We start from the raw sequence: 15,672 nt of genomic DNA, 5'->3' as shown, positions 1-15,672 counted from the left end.
GGTCCACTTATGGCCAACTTGTGGTAAGTCGGCCCACAGGACTCTGGATGGTGCCGGTGACTGTTCTACCTCTGCTCCACATTTTATAAAATATATATAAAGGCACAGCTAGGAATTTATTGTAGAGAGTGTTATGGGGGTTTAAACCACCTGGCAGATTTTTATCGCCACACTCAGGTCGTGAGGCTCTGTTCACTTTAAATTCACCCTAACAGGGATGTTCAGACATGCGTTTTGGCTATCCCACCAGGAAACAGTCACAGCAGACAGCCAATCATAAGTAGCAGAGACATTCCTCACCCCTGCAGACAGCCAATCATAAGTAGCAGAGACATTCCCCACCCCTGCAGACAGCCAATCATAAGTAGCAGAGACATTCCCCCACTCCTGCAGACAGCCAATCATAACCAGCAGAGACATTCCCCACCCCTGCAGACAGCCAATCATAACCAGCAGAGACATTCCCCACCCCTGCGGACAGCCAATCATAAGTAGCGGAGACATTCCCCACCTCTGCAGACAGCCAATCATAAGTAGCGGGGACATTCCCCACCCCTGCAGACAGACAATCCTAAGTTTCAGAGACATTCCCCACCCCTGCAGTCAGCCAATCATAAGTAGCAGAGACATTCCTCACTCCTGTAGACAGCCAATCATAAGTAGCAGAGACATTCCATACCCCTGCATAAAGCCAATCATAAATAGAAGAGACATTCCTCACCCCTGTGGACAGCCAATCATAAGTAGCAGAAACATTCCCCACCCCTGCAGACAGCCAATCCTATGTAGCGGAGACATTACCCACCCCTGCAGACAGCCAATCCTATGTAGCGGAGACATTACCCACCCCTGCAGACCATACGTGTACATGCCCCTTGTATACCTGTGGCTGCTGGGTGGGGATTGGCTCAGTACTTCTGATTGGCTCAGTACAGTGACAGCATCCTGGTAGGCTCACCTAGATGGATCCAAAAAATGCCTGAGCTCATCCCTACTAATAACACATTGTCATTGAGACCAAAAGGGAGGGAAATGTAAACATTCTACTCAATGTAATCCCTCTATTCAAAATGGGGAAACAACGTTTTGGTTTTCAATATACCTAAAAATGTATAAATAGCCTGAATGTTTTTTTTATTTATTTATCTATTAGTTTTTATTAAAAAAAATGGGTTATGGCTATCGTAGGGAAGATTTAAAATCCCTGCCTGTTCCTCCTTCCCTTTTTTTTTGTTGTTGTTGTTTTTGTACCATTGGAGAAATTTCTCTTCACTTCCTGTCCCCTTGGATGCAACAGGAAGTTAGAGGAAATCCCACAGTGAGAGGAATTCCACTTTTTTGACAGTTGTCTCTAGAACAGGTGTTCCCATTGCAAGATTCCCCTTATTGTTCTTAAGGAATACTCATTTTCTATCACAGGAGTGCAGTTTGTTCTGATTATACCGCATTCCCGCTGAGCAAACAACCTCCCACCACAGGCACCGAGCTATGTAACAAAGGGTAAAGAAAGTAAAAGAAATTTGTTTCTGAGTAATATGTGAACCCAGTCACTAAAGTCTCATATAAACTTTGACATGTGAATGTCCTCTCAAAAGTAATTTTTAATTTTTAAATCTACAGCTTATCCTTAAAGAGAAGCCCCAGCCCCCCCCCACAATGTAATATTAGCAGCTAATCATACTGTAGCTGCTGACTTTTAATATAAGGACACTTACTTGTCCAGAGATCCAGCCAGGTGTCCTCACCTGAGCTGATTCTTCAGTTGGCTATTGGGGTGCTGGCGCCGCCATCATGACTAAGGGAAACCGGCAGTGAAGCTTTGTGGCTTCACACCAGTTTTCCTATTGTGCGTGAGCTGTGCTGTGCCTTGTCAATGGTCATGTATTCTTCTGGCACCTGTGATGTGTCCCAGAACACTGCGGGGGAAGGAGGGGGAGCCAAACGTCTACCTCGAATCGCCGCGGCACAGCTCTGGTGCGCAGTCATTTTGAAACAGGAGAGGGCCACCCCCAAACTGTTTCCACAAAGTTGGGAGCATGAAATTGTTCAAAATTTATTTTTGAATGCTGACGCCTTAAGAGTTCCCTTCACTGGAACTAAGGGGCCAAGCCCAACCCCTGAAAAACAACCTCACACCATAATCCCCCCTCCACCAAATAATTTGGAGGGGTGGCCCAATGCTTTTGGCAATATAGTGTGGATGAGCGAGTTTGGGGTGGAGGAACTTGACTGGCCTGCACAGAGTCCTGACCTCAACCCGATAGAACACTTTTGGGATGAATTAGAGAGGAGACTGTGAGCCAGGCCTTCTCATTCCAATATCAGTGCCTGATCTCACAAATGTTCTTCTGGAAGAATAGTCAAACATTCCCATAGGCCAGTGATGGTGAACCTTGGCACCCCAGATGTTTTGGAACTACAATTCCCATGATGCTCAACTACACTGCAGAGTGCATGAGCATCATGGGAAATGTATTTTCAAAATATGTGGGTTGCCATGGTTCGCCATTACTGCCATAGACACACTTTTAAACCTTATGCACAGCCTTCCCAGAAGAGTTGAAGCTGTTATAGCTGCAAAGGGTGGGCCAACTCAATATTGAGCCCTACGGACTAAAGCCTCGTACGGTACAATTGTTGGCCAACCGAGCATCTGGTTTTTGTCAAAAGGGAGTGTGCTAGGATCTTGTCTTGTCTTGTCATGCATACTAATGTTACACAATTGTCGTGCCACAAACACGAATGTAGTGACGTACTATGAGGATTTTCAGCTCTTGAGCACCACCCTTTTGGCCCCTTCTGCCGATAATGTTTGGTGAGCATTGATTCCGAGTATGTGTGTTTGTATTTTCGACTTTTGTGTGACGGATTTGTGTACTGACCATCCAAAAAGCTGACGTCAAACCGTTGTTCGCCAGAAATGTACTACCCTGCCATCCAACATTTGTTGGCGGAAAATTGGACAACAGTTGTCAAAAGGAGCATATTGACGGTAAGATTTTAGGACAACAGTCTGTCAACAGACTATCCCCTTGCCAACAATCGAACCGTATGTACAAGGATTAAGACTGGGGTGCCATTAAAGAGGAAGTAAACCCTGATGTGTTTACTTCCTCTTTGTCTCCCTGCAAAGGTAAAGCATAATGGGCTACTATGCATTGTATAGTAGCCCATTATGTGTCACTTACCTGACACAGGAGCCAGCGATGTCACCACTGTCCCCTGTAGCACGGAGCGTCCATCTTCTTCCGGGTATCGCTGCTCCGGCCACTCACGGCGATGGAGCAGCGATGACGTCACTCCCGCTCATGCGCACGGGAGCCGCCAATAACGGCATATTGCCGTTAGCAGCGGCATGCTCAGTGCGCCTGCACACCGATGTCTGTGGTGCATGCACCGTAGACAGTGGTGCCTGTCTTTTTGTAAATATCTCCTAAACCGTGTAGGTTTAGGAGATATGTCTTGGACCTACAGGTAAACCTTAATCTAGGCTTACCTGTAGGTCAAAGTGGTTTGTAAGGGTTTACAGCCACTGTAAAGTTCATGTGCGTGTAAAGGAAGGTGCCCCAATACTTTTGACAATAAAGTGTACATGTGCAAGTGCGGGGGCAACCCCAGAGCAAGGGGAACTTTACATTTTTCTGGAGTTCAGCTTTATTTTGTTTGTGCTGACAAATGAAAAAAATCAAATTCAGTGTTGTCCTACTATATAATTCACTGTTCAAGTGCCACACACCAGGTTTCCTGCCACCGTTCTGCTCTGACATCATCAGGGGCTGGTCACTGTTCAGGTGCCACACACCAGGTTTCCTGCCACCGTTCTTTTATGACATCATCAGGGGCAAGTCACTGTTCAGGTACCACACACCAGGTTCTCTGCCACCGTTCTTCTGTGACATCATCAGGGGCCGGTCACTGTTCAGGTGCCACACACCAGGTTCCCTGCCACCGTTCTTTTATGACATCATCAGGGGCCGGTCACTGTTCAGGTGCCACACACCAGGTTCCCTGCCACTGTTCTTTTATGACATCATCAGGGGCCGGTCACTGTTCAGATACCACACACCAGGTTTCCTGCCACCGTTCTTCTCTGACATCATCAGGGGCCGGTCACTGTTCAGGTGCCACACACCAGGTTCCCTGCCACCGTTTATGACATCATCAGGGGCAGGTCACTGTTCAGGTGCCACACACCAGGTTCCCTGCCACCGTTCTTTTATGACATCATCAGGGGCCGGTCACTGTTCAGGTGCCACACACCAGGTTCCCTGCCACCGTTCTTTTATAACATCATCAGGGGCCGGTCACTGTTCAGATACCACACACCAGGTTTCCTGCCACCGTTCTTCTCTGACATCATCAGGGACCGGTTGTCTTTTCTGACAAATAATCCCCCCCCCCCCAAAAAAAAAGATCTGTTATTTTACTCCGTGGAGGGGAAGGAATGTTATGGGGGAAAGGTTCATGTGTTTTTTTTTTTTTTTTTTTGTGAAAGGTGAAGGTGTGCTTTAGTTATCTGTTATGCCCCTTCTTCAGTACTTTATTATGGACTTTAATCATTTGTTGTCTCTTTTTCAGGCACTTTATCACTCACAGTCTGGTGTAAAGCATGGATGCTTCACAAGAAGCTGCTTCCCAGAACCTCACTAACTCCACAGAGGAGAATTACTTTGTGACTTATACATTTACAGACCGCTCACACAGCAGCCGGGTGGCCCAAAGCATCATGAAGCTGTGTATGGAGGAGGAGCTGTTTGCCGATGTCACCATCCTAGTGGAAGGAAAGGAATTCCAGCTGCACCGACTTGTCCTATCTGCTCAGAGCTGCTTCTTCCGCTCTATGTTTGCATCCAATTTAAAAGAGGGTCGCAACCGTGTCATCCAGCTTCAGGATGTCAGCGAGAGTGTTTTCCAGCTGCTGGTGGATTACATTTATCATGGAACAGTGAAGCTGAGGCTGGAGGAGCTGCAGGAAACATATGAGGTGGCTGATATGTACCAGTTGACAGCTTTATTTGAGGAGTGCTCTCGTTTCCTGGTGAGGACTGTACAGGTGAAAAACTGCCTGCAGATCATGTGGCTGGCAGACCAGCACAGTGACACGGCACTCTATACTGCAGCTAAACACTGTGCCAAAACCCACCTGTCACAGCTGTTTGACACCGAAGAGTTTCTGAACTTACCTTTACGGCTTCTGACAGACATCCTCGCAGGTCGGTAGAGCCAGATATGTGATGGTGTCTAAAAAACTGTTAAAGTAGAGGTTCATCCAAAACCTAACAAACTCAAAGGCTGGATTCAAATATATGCAAATTGGATGCAGCATTCCCCGCATCCAAGTCACATGACAGGCGAGTGTGGCCGGTTAAGACAGGTCAGGGGCGGCCATGGTCTGGATTTTAGAAGGGTCCTGTGCGTCTTTTGTGTCCGGTTCAGGTGTGAATTCAGGCAAAAATTCGGACCTGAATCGCACCTGAACCAGTGAACAGGGACGCACCGGACCCCATGCTGGGAACCGGGGCCGGAGATATTTGAATCCGGCCGGCTTACACCCACCTGCAGCCAGATTCTAAAACAAACCTGTCTAACCCTATGGGGAAGAGATCGCTACACATACCTTTTCTGTAGCCGGTCCCACGCTGAGCTGTTAGCGACGGCTTCTATGTTGAGGCGTGTGCAGAAGACAGTGGAAGTCTAGCCCCATTTTCAGACAATTTTCAATCAGATTGAAAAAAAAAAAAATATCAAACCTACCATTTGCAGTTGTTATCAGAAATGTGAGATGGTTAACATTGGCAGGGGTAGGTCCCTTTTTTTTTTTTTCAGCCAAAATCTGTTAGAAATTGCCTGAATATTGCGATGGGTATGGCCAGCATAAGACCGTTTTTAGTAACAAGGACCTTGGCTATGAATGTTGTGTTAAAAAAGTAAAGCAGAGAACTAGATAGTGTCAGAGACTAATGCTGTTCGGACTTTACGAATGAACAGACTTGCCAATACACAATCACACCAAAGTCCGGCGTATTCAAACGTAATACCGGACTAGAATAAGGAAGTTCATAGCCAATAGCTGCCCTAGCGTCAGTTTTTGTCCATCGGAGTAGCATACAGACGAACAGATTTCTTGATAGGAACTTGTTCTATTTCTAAAGTCCATCAGATTTTTGGACAGCAAAGGTCCGATGGAGCCCACACACGATCAAATTGTCAGATGGATTCATTCCGTCGGACCTTTGCTGTCAAAGTCCGGTCCTGTGTACACGGCATTAGTAGAGCAGAGACTAGATTATTTCTGCACCAGTGATTAAAAACATTTGTTTCAATGGTTTTTATTGAAATTTTCAAGACAAACATTTGAGATTTTACAACATTCCATATATCCTTATCACTATACAGTGAACATTTCAGGAAGAATATTTTAACATCTTCTGACCTGAACATTCATTGCAGCTCATTGATCCAAATCAGAAAAAAGGGGAAGAAGGGGGAAAAAAACCCCACAATAGAATAACATTCCTGTAGCTTAAAAATAACAATAAATATTTTTTGGTTTCCCTGTCTTTCCACTACGAACTAATATGAGGTTGGGAGGGGGAAAACCACGATAGCATAACCACGATGAAAATATTTTTAAAAACCCAAAACAAAAATTGTAATAAATTCTTACATGTAGTAACTGCAATAGTTTTCTTTTATTGGGCTTTTTTCTTTATTTTCATCTGGTGATTGGACCAATAACACACTTCCTGTTTTAGGGTGGCTGCACTTTATAGAGAAACAGCGGAGCCACCCGTGGACGGCAGCATTGTCAGTCTGGGGAGAGGGTAGCATTCTAGCAGTCTAAGGCAGGCCATACGTGGTTCGAATCTTGTCCGGTTCAGCAGGAACCGGCCAAGATTCGAACTGTGTATGGGCAGACCGAATTAAGAAAGTTGATCGATCAACTTTGGTACAACCAGCCTGCTGGGTTTTTAACTGCGATTACCTCTAGTGGCTGCTATAGCCTCTACCAATAATCACTGGCTTCCCCCAGACCTCCTTCCCCTCTGTGAGAAGACAATGGCTCTGCAAGATGGATTCCCTCATCAACATTATCTGTGTTTGATGAGGGAATGAAGCAAATTTCTGTCCTGCAGCCCATGGTTGCAGGAAAGAAATCAGCCATGGATGGACTTGACAAACAAATAAAGCCAGACTCCTGCTAACACTTTTTAAGCAGTTACAGCAACAGTTGTTTTTTTTTTCTTTGAGATAAAGGTTTTACATAAATTAATAAAAGATCACTATTGCAAGCACCCCTTGTTAAATGGTTTGTTGCAATCCTCTAACTGCTACTTTTGCAGGACAGCCTGGCCTGTTAAAGGAAGTAAAAAAAATAACAGACTTGGCTGTTGGCTGGATCACAAGGTGAAAATAAAGAAAAAAAAAGCCGAATAAGAAATGAATGCAGCCGTTGTATTTAAGGAACAGTGCTCTGCAATATACTAAATTTTTGCTTTGGGGTTTAGATAAAACTCTAATGCCGCATACACGCGACCGGACTTTCCGGCAGATTAGGTCCGACGGTCTTCCCGACAGACTTTCGGCGGAGTTCCGATGGACTTTCCGAACAAACGGACTTGACCACACACAAACGGACTAAGGCCTCTTTCACATGGCCGATCCGTTCAGGTCCGCCTGTCAGTTTATCAGGCGGACCTGAATGGATGCTCCATGGACCCACTCCGAAAAAGTGTGACGGAGGAAAAACCTACTTTTCGATCCGTCAGAGGATCGGATTGGGTGACGACGGACTCTGCGGTCCGTCTTCATCCGATCTCCCATAGGGGAGAGCGGCGCTCTGACAGGTCCGTCCCTGCACAGTGTGCAGAGACGGACCTGTCATCTTCCTGCTCAGCTCAGTGGCAAGCGGATATCCATGGGGCGGATCATCACTGATCCGCCCCGTGTGAAAGGACCCTTAGTCCGTTTCGAAAGTCCGTTCGTTTTGAACGTGATGACGTAAACGGAACTAGACAAGGAAGTTCAATAGCCAGTAGCCAATAGCTGCCCTTGTGTTGTGTCGTATTTGGTCCTTTGGACTAGCACGCAGACAAACGGTTTCCCGATTTTTTTTTTTTTTTTTGTCCATCTGATTTTATTTTAATTTTTTTTAAACGATCGAACTAGCCCATACACAATCAGATTGGCAGACGGATCCCGTCGGACCTAGTCTGTTGGAAAGTCCGGTCGTGTGTACGCGGAATAACTTTTAAACACTGTTTCTCTGTATGGAGGAATCATCTTGGTAGAGGAGCAGCACTTTGTTTCCAAATGTCAGTTATTTATATTTAGGAAACCACTCTTTTATAAAAAAAAAAAAAAAAAAAAGAAAGTTTTTGTGTACCTAGCTCAGTAAAGAATAGGGATGAGCTCAGCCATGTTCAGATGCGAGTCGGAACCCGCCTGAGCTATCCTGCCAGGAAGCTGTCAAAGTGGACAGTTAAGCATAGGTGGTGGAGGCATGCCCTGCAGCTGTACATAGACATCTGTGTGGCTGTGGGGCAGGGAATGCCCTTCCGCCTAGGATTGTCTGTCGGGCTTATGTCTGAACCTGCCTGAGCTCATCCCTGGTAATGAGTATTCTTTTGTTTTGTATTGATTTGTAAGGATTAATGCCTTTATTCCAATCAGATGGAGTCCCCTGTTCTCAGAATCCCACCTCTGCTATAAAGAACTGGATCCACTACAACAAGGAAGAGAGAGAAGAGTTTTCTGAAATACTGCTGTCTAGCCTGAAGGTATCTTTTCCTAAAGTGTAATTTTAATGAAGTTGTGAAACATTATTGTAAAGTTTACCTTTTATGCTAAGTTCACACCTTAGTGTTTGCGTGGGCACTGCAGCCTATTCAAATGAATGGCCTGCCACGCCTGCGCTTCTGCAGTAAACAAAAAGGCGCATGCATCTTTTCAAAAACGCGACCACAGGAATATCGCATGGTCTTCCCTGCGGTTACCGCACCCGAAATGCAGGCTGAAGTTGCCATAATAGATATGCCTGTCGGGACTTGTAAGAACCCAGGAAGATGGACAATAAAGTGATGTTTGGTGATGGGGTAAAAAAACTCTCAGTAGATCCAAAAAATGTTTTTGATAAAAAGAAAAGATTTTGTTGCATTCCTACCAAATGTGCAAGTACATTCCTTTATCCTTATTACATCTCCTACAAATGTCAGAAGTCTCCAGAAATATCTGGTGAAGACAGGCTGGGTCTATAACACCTGGAGAGGAGTTTTTTGAGGACCTTTTAAATGAGTATATTTCTTAGGCTTTAAACACTTCAGCTCTGGAAAATTTATCTTCTCTTCATGACCAGGCCATTTTTTGCAATCTGGCACTGTGCTACTTTAACTGACAATAGCGCGGTCGTGCGACACTGTACCCAAATAAAATGTTTGTCCTTTTTTTCCCCACAAATAAAACTTATTTTTTTCTATTTTTTGTGCTGTAACTAAAATACTGGAAATTTAACAAAAAAAAATAATAATTTTTACTTTCTGCTATAAAACACATCCAATAAAAAAAAAAGTAAAAAAAAATTAATTTCTTCATCAATTTAGGCCAATATGTATTTGGCTACTCATCTTTGGTACAAAAAAATACCAATAAGTGTATATTGATTGGTTTGCGCAAAAGTTATAGCGTGTACAAACTATGAGATATGTTTATTGAATTTTTCTTTAATTTTTTTTTTTTTTATTAGTAATGGCAGAGATCAGTGACATATAGCGGGACAGCAATATTGCGGCTACAAATTGGACACTACTTGACACTTTTTTTTTTGAGAACCAGTGACACTAATACAGTGATCAGTGCTAAACCTATGCACTGTCGCTGTACTGATGACACTGGCTGGGAAAGGGTTAACATCAGGCGTGAGGTGTGTCTAGCCAGTGTTTTATTACAGTTTGGGAGGCACTTTTAATAGGGGAAAACATGGATTCATGTCTCTGCTTTGCAGAGACACAGGATCATTGCCTTCCCTCCTGTCAGAACAGCGATCTTCCTTTTTTACATAGGCAGACTGTTGTTCTGTCTCTCTTTAGGATGATCAGCGTGTGCCAGCAGACATTGATTCCACTGTACCCGCCGATCGGCTTCTGCCCCGCTGTGTATAATAACAGCGGGAGTGAGCCGCCAGTGACGCACATTCGCTCCCCAAACCCGGAATTGCAGGATAACACACACACACACACACACATAAATATAAATTATACACGTGATCCTGTGCACAGCGGCCACCTTGTAGCAGTAAAACTGCTATAGGGCAGTCGGCAAGTGGTTAAAAAAAATGCTTTCACTTTGACCCAAATGAGCAAGGGCACAGGGTCTTTAGAAGTTTGGCTGTAATTGAATATGAGTATGTAATATTTAAATGTTGTGTTTTTTTTTGTTTTTTTTAGGAAATTGGTGAAAATGTGCACATTTATCTGATTGGTAAGGAGGAGTCTCGCACGCACTCCATTGCAGTCTCGCTACATTGTGCGCAGGATGACTCTATAAGTGTCAGTGGACAGAACAGTCTGTGTCACCAGATAACAGCGGCCTGCAAGCACGGGGCCGACCTGTATGTGGTAGGGGGCTCCATCCCCAGGCGAATGTGGAAATGTAACATGGAGACCATGGATTGGGAGCGTTGCGCTCCTCTGCCTAGAGACCGTCTGCAACACACGCTGGTGTCTGTCCACAGCAAGGACGCTATCTACTCCCTCGGTGGGAAGACGTTGCAGGATTCTCTCTCCAATGTGGTCATTTACTATCGAGTACAAGATAATGTATGGACGGAAACCAGCCAATTAGAGGTTTCTATCTCTGGTGCTGCTGGCGTAAACCTCAATGGGCTCATCTACTTATTTGGAGGTGAGGAGAACGACCTGGACTTTTTTACCAAGCCCTCGCGCCTTATTCAGTGTTTTGACACCAACACTGAAAAGTGCCATGTGAAACCGTACCTGCTGCCTTTTGCCGGACGCATGCATGCTGCCGTTCATAAGGACTTGGTGTTCATTGTAGCAGAGGGAGACTCGCTGGTCTGCTACAACCCTCTCCTGGACAGCTTCACACGGCTCTGCCTCCCTGATGTGTGGAGCTCTCGACCCTCACTCTGGAAAATCGCCAGCTGCAATGGCTGCATCTATGTGTTCCGTGATCAGTACAAGAAAGGTGATGCCAACACATTCAAACTCAATCCGGCCACGTCCGTGGTGACGGTAACAAGTGGCATTCGCTTCTTGCTTACCAACCTTCAGTTCTTGTTAGCATGAGGTCTGTATTGGGAGTATAAGTGTAGACAGGCATTCGCTTCGACAAGCCATGATCTTGCTAGCAGAAAGGTCATGACACCTCAGCTGTAAAGAATCGCGGAGAAAACAATCGAACTAATGTGAATACATTGGTGGGACCAACAGTGTAATACAGTGGGGCTGCTGAACCAGCTTTATGTCCTCAAGCTTCTTTGTTCCTTGTTACAACCAGCTAAAGTAATACATATGGTTGAGGGTGAAAATAGAACCCCTCCCCCCCCCCCCACAAAAAAAAAAAAAAAAAGATTATGGTGTGTTTGACGACTAGCTTTAAAGGGAATGTATAGTTGGTTACATCATTTTTTAGATATACGTGTAAAAGAGATTAGTTAGATGTAAATAGTGTCATCAATGTGTGTTATAAGAAATTCCTTTGTTTCTATATATAGCTAGTAATTATACGTATATATGTACATGGGGGCAACTATATTTGCTCATTACGTATGCTCATCCAAAACCATATGCTGCTTGATTGGCTGATATTTTATTGCTACAGTTGGGGAGGAAAGCAGAGTGCAAATGAAGGATTTGCTGCCCCTTGTGGCCAATCTACAAACTGATATATATAATATTTTACAGTGATGAAAATAAGAGCAATCATGTTAAAAGGAAAACGTCTCCTGACAAATTACTGTAAAACTGAACTCCACGTGAAAATTTTTGGCATTACTCCAAAGGTTATTTTTGCTTTTAATTAATTTCCCAACAATTTACAATACAAGTGTTCCCCTCTAGAATCAGTCTGAAGAAGGGTCCCTGTTCCATTAATTTCCTTTTAGTAAAACTGGGGGCTGCTATGCACAATATTCCCCTGGCCCCTCAGCAGTGACATAATTACATTGGTAGGAGGACGCGGGAGTCTCAGACTGCCAATCTGACTCACTCACTTACATTGCGTCTTTTGATGGACAGATTAGTAGACTCCTGGTCTATCATGCCTAATGCCTGGTACACACTACTAGTTTTTTTGAGTTGAATGAAAAAAAACTGACAGCTCTGGTCGAAGCCGTTGTATTAACAATCTATTGTTAGTACAGTGATTCCCCCCCCCCCCCCTCGCTGAGCTGTTGTATTCTGACAAGGGGACGGCCCCCCGGTCAGAACACTCCAATCAGCGCTCTCCACTATTGGCTGAGAACGCTGATTGGAAGCCTGGCAGGTGCTGGCTTTCCAGCATGCTTGTCCAACAGAACCCGGCCCAACGGTCAGCTTCTGTTGGACCGGGTGCCTTACACACGGGCCGAATGTCAGCCGGTTTTTATTGAACCGGCCGATGCCTCCCGTCATTCAGCCCATGTGTATGGGGCTTAAAGTGGAAGTAAACCCATGGATTTAAACAGTTAAAAAAAAAGACATGCCGGGAATGCTAACTGCACATTGGCTGTGCTCTCAGCCAAACTATCAAACCATCCAATGGCTGGTGTCATAACGAATCACATGTGCAGCATCATAGCAGTTGAAGATTAAACAGAGGCAAAGATGGCAGCTTCCTTGGCTGAAAACGAAAGGGGAGTTTACTTCCACTTTAAGTCTGCTGTAAGAAATTGGTAGGCTTATCAACATACCTGCCCAGCACCCCGCATACATTCACAGGCTTTGAGAACTACTGTTCCTGTTGTATGATGGGCATAGTAGTTTGTTCCGGTAACCTCAGACGTGACATTACCATTTGTTTAATCCCTCCCTTATTCGACTATGATGTTAAAGTTATCCCGGAGTTCAGCTTTAAGGTAAACACTGCTATAATAACGCAGTATATGTACTCACTAAAACTATACCTTCCCTTTAAAACACAGTATAATAAATGGGTAGACAATATAGCTGACAAAATAATTTGTATTGATGCTTTATAAGGGATGGGGAATCCCTTAAAATGGCTGGAGGCATGGAAGACAGTCTTCTCCATGGATTAAAGAAAAGGTATTACAGTATAATAATCTTTGTCAAATCAACTAGGGGACCCAGTGCACAAAACATTTAGTCCTGTTAACATTTATGCAGTGGTTCAAAAATAAAATCATGAATTATTCTGTCATTGCTGTGCTGTAGCACCAGCCCTATATGAAGCCCAATTTATGGGTGTTTCTATTGGAGGAGTTAAAGAACAGAACTGGGCCCCTGCCCCCTCTCTAAGGCTGGTTTCACACGGGCGATCCGATCAGGTCCGCCTCTTAAGTTTTTCAGGCAGACCTGATTGGACCAGCCATTGTTCTCTATGGCGCGACATAGTCAGCGCACATGTGTCTGCTGCCATCCGATCCTTTTCACCAAAAAAAGACAGATGGGGGGGATCCATTCCGTTTATTGGATCAGATGACAGTTGGATAGAAACAGACAGGCGGTCCTTTTCCATCCGACTACCCCATAGAGAATAGTGCGACTTTGCTCTGCATAGCGGAGTGTACACAGACCTGTCATCCATTTGTCCAGTGGAGAGATCCCCTGCTGAGCAGGCGGATGCTCTTTACGTAGTCCGCCCCTTGTGAAAGGGCCTAAGTTGACTTCTTACTGTTATGAATGAACAATCATCGCAGGCAGGGCTGTGTGATTATAATAGACTTCCACTGCGCTGGCAGATACAACACACAGCACCCCCAGCACTAAAGGATCATTTACTTTTGTGATTGAACAGTCAGCATTTGTGTAATGGAGTTACTGACCCCCACCCCCTGAAGTGCTGAAGGGATGTGCTCGTCTCCAGTAATGAGTGCCATTAGTCAGCCCTCATTATGTATTTATCTCCTTGCTAACAGTGTGGTCGGAAGATTGTGGTGATGGTGGGGGGTTAGCTGTCCAATCGGGATATTCAGCAACCAGGGGATGGATCTAAATATGATCTAGTTTTGCCTCTAAAATTCCACCAATATACTTTCTACTTGCTTGTAACTTGCATTAGGTCCCTGGGTCCCTTATGGAATTTGACAAAGATAATACAAGACAAACAAAAGCCATAGATGGATTGAAATTTGGCCAGTTAAGCTGGGACTGGCAGAATTTTAATCCATGTACGGGCAGGCTGGTTGTACTGAAAGGAGTTGTAAAGTTTCAATGTTTTTCGCCTTAGTGCACTCATTCTGTGCTGCAGCCCCTCAGACCCCCCTTTTTCTTACCTGGACCCAATCGTTCCAGCGACAAGAACAAGCCTAGCAGCTCCAGCCGCTGTCTCGGGTCCTCATTTGATAGATTGATACAGCAGGAGCCATTGACTTCCGTGGCTGTCAATCAAATCCAGTGACACGGGAGCTGGGGGGGTGGGGCCGAATCCTGCTGCCTGTGTCAATAGACGCAGCAGCAGGACTCTGGAGCGTGCCCGCACGGGTGCTCCCTTGGTAACCGTTTCTCTGTGGGCGCACCCAATGAAGAGGAGCCAGGAGTGCCGCCGGGGGACCTCAGAGAAGGAGGATCGGGGCTGCTCTGTGCAAAACCCTTGCACAGAGCAGGTAAGTATGACATGTTTGTTATTTAAAAAAACAAAAAAAAAAAAACGAATCCTTACAATCACTTGAAGTGGATCGATCTATGGACTTCAGTACAGCCAGCCTCCCAGGTTTTTTTTTTTTTTATCAATCTCTGCCAGCGGCTATAGCAGCCAGCAGTGATCATTGTATTCTGAAGGCAGGGAAACCTCCCATTGTCAGAATACAAAAGCTCCGCCAGAGGGATTCTTCCATCAACATTGAATGTGTTGGTGGGGGAATCAAGCTATTTTTCTTCTTCTCTGCAACCATGGTATTACCTAATGTATGTCCTGCTTTAATTGTTAAAATCTGAATTGTAGCCATCTAACAATGCCATGTAATGAGCTGGACTGTTTTGGTTTGAATAAGCCCTCATTAAATTTTTTTATTTTATACTGTACAAAAATTGGGTTCTGTCAATTTGGCTGCAGGGTGATAATACAGACAATAGTTTTGAAGGAGGGATTGAGATCAACATTCCACTTCCACTCACTGCATGTTATTGTATTGAGAGTTGGGGGGGGGTTGTGTTGGTGGTTGAACTGTTCCATCTCCTAGAACAGTGATGGCGAACCTTGGCACCCCAGATGTTTTGGAACTACATTTCCCATGATGCTCATGCATTCTGCAGTGTAGTTGAGCATCATGGGAAATGTAGTTCCAAAACATCTGGGGTGCCAAGGTTCGCCATCACTGTCCTAGAAACTGGAGCACACTGTGGCCACCGGCGGAAATAGCGATTGATTTCACATTCAAAGGTTTCAAACACTTTTCTCAACATAATTGGGAATAAGAAATGTACCATTACTGGGTTGGCTACAGATTATTTTAAACTTTAAATAAAATTATACCTATAATTCAGACTTCAAAAA

General features: G+C 44.7%; 1 protein-coding gene across 1 annotated transcript in view; it reads left to right on the top strand.

Annotated features, from left to right (window-relative positions):
* Positions 1-15,672, top strand: part of KBTBD4 (kelch repeat and BTB domain containing 4) — a 16,161-nt gene extending 489 nt beyond the window's left edge. Inside the window, exons 2-4 of the mRNA XM_077460964.1 lie at positions 4,579-5,213; positions 8,674-8,780; positions 10,443-15,672. Coding sequence (XP_077317090.1) covers positions 4,610-5,213; positions 8,674-8,780; positions 10,443-11,303 — 1,572 coding nt within the window. The 5' untranslated portion in view covers positions 4,579-4,609 and the 3' untranslated portion in view covers positions 11,304-15,672. The remainder of the gene's footprint in view (positions 1-4,578; positions 5,214-8,673; positions 8,781-10,442) is intronic.

The sequence above is a fragment of the Lithobates pipiens genome, unplaced genomic scaffold, assembly GCF_037356315.1.
Source record: "Lithobates pipiens isolate NorthernLeopardFrog02 unplaced genomic scaffold, aLitPip1_a1.2 Scaffold_10, whole genome shotgun sequence".
In the NCBI taxonomy this organism is placed as follows: domain Eukaryota; kingdom Metazoa; phylum Chordata; class Amphibia; order Anura; family Ranidae; genus Lithobates; species Lithobates pipiens.
This window is presented reverse-complemented; position numbering and strand designations above follow the sequence as displayed.